We start from the raw sequence: 1,551 nt of genomic DNA, 5'->3' as shown, positions 1-1,551 counted from the left end.
GCACCAAGTTCAGAACTCGAACCACAATTGGCCACATGGGAGTCTAGCACCTAAACCATTATGCCACTGCCAACTCTAAGAATGGAGATATTTGAATTTTTTTTCTGAACAGGGCCACCCATGAACCTGGAACACTCATTTCAGACTCTTACCAGAAAGAGAAAATCTCCTTCATTCCCTAAACTACATTGTAATTCAGTGTCTTCTGTCACAGCAAGTTAGCATTTTACTTTAACTAATACATAGTCTGACTGCCTAAGTCATAACTTTTTTGCATAGTTCTCACCTACTTCCTTTCAAATATCTAAAACAAGAAAATTGACTTTTACCACCTGCCTCCCACTGTCCTTTCCAAGACTTAGAAAAGGCTCGACCCAGGGCTCCCTTCACTTCTTTGTTCCGAAGACTGTAGATGAGGGGGTTGAGCATTGGAGTGACAATGGAGTAGAAGACAGAGACCACCTTGTTGAAGTTTACGGAGGAGGCCATCACCTTGGTCCGGACATACATAAAGAAAAGAGTGCCATAGAAGAGGCTCACCACAGTCAAATGAGCCACACACGTGGAGAAGGCTTTCCGTCGCTCAGCCACTGAGCGAATATGCAACAGCGTCCAGACAATGTTGCCATAGGACACAATGATTACTGTAGAAGAGACCAGAAGGACAGCCAGAGACACCAGAAAATGTGCAGTCTCATTCAAGGTGACATCTGAGCAGGACAAAGCTAGCAGGGGTGTGGCATCACAGAAGAAGTGGTTGACAATATTTGGGCCACAAAATGTCAACTGAGACATGAGGTACATGGGAAATATGGGTGTGAGGAAGCCCACCAGCCAACAAGCAGCTGCTAGACGGATGCAGGTGCCCCAGGACACCAAGGCGCCATAGCGTAGAGGCATACAAATGGCCACATAGCGGTCATAGGCCATAGCGGCTAGTAGAAAACACTCAGTTGCCCCAAGGAAGGTGAAGATGAAGAGCTGGGACAAGCAGCCAGCAAAGGAAATTTTCTTGCCCCCATTTACCCCAGTAAAACCAGTCAACATCTTGGGCACTGTGACTGAGGTGTACCAGATTTCAAGGCAGGACAAATGTGTCAGAAAGAAATACATGGGTCTCCATAGCCGATGGTCCAAGCTCACCACTATAATGATGGCCAAGTTCTCCATCAAGGTGAACAGATACATGGTGAGGAAGAGTATGAAGAAGAGAAGGCGTGCTTCATGCACTCCTGCAAAGCCCACCATCACAAACTCTGTTACTTGGGTCCAGTTTTGGGTATGTGGCTGCATATGTGACAGAGAGACCTCAGTAGCTCCTAGCCTCCTAGATGACGAAAGAGCAAAGAGAGTGGCCCAGCTACAGTGGCACAGTGGTAGCAGCTCGCTCTGCAGTGCTGGAAGTCATATGGAAGACATGGTTTATTTCCAGATCAACCTATACACACCAGGCATGTACATTTATGCCAGTGATCCTTGCTGTTCAAAAGTCTGAGGGCACAGTGTGGGGAGCAGGGGTTATGGTATGGAACCCTGTTGAGGTGCTTGTAT

The 1,551-nt window shown here is 47.1% G+C and overlaps 1 protein-coding gene across 1 annotated transcript; it reads right to left on the bottom strand.

Moving 5' to 3' along the window:
• Window positions 1-282: 282 nt before the first annotated feature.
• On the bottom strand, window positions 283-1,293 carry LOC102470890 (olfactory receptor 6Q1). The gene has a single exon (XM_006156277.1). The coding sequence runs from the start codon at window positions 1,291-1,293 to the stop codon at window positions 283-285; it is 1,011 nt and encodes a 336-aa protein (XP_006156339.1).
• Between the last annotated feature and the right edge of the window lie 258 nt (window positions 1,294-1,551).

This window comes from Tupaia chinensis, unplaced genomic scaffold, assembly GCF_000334495.1.
Source record: "Tupaia chinensis unplaced genomic scaffold, TupChi_1.0 Scaffold000486_1, whole genome shotgun sequence".
NCBI classification, from domain to species: Eukaryota; Metazoa; Chordata; class Mammalia; order Scandentia; family Tupaiidae; genus Tupaia; species Tupaia belangeri.
Note: the sequence above shows the minus strand (reverse complement) of the source record. Positions and strands in the feature narration are given on the sequence as shown.

What these genes read in the sequence shown, in the direction of transcription:
- LOC102470890 (XM_006156277.1), bottom strand. Translation starts at nt 1,293, where the DNA reads ATGCAGCCACATACCCAAAACTGGACCCAAGTAACAGAGTTTGTGATG.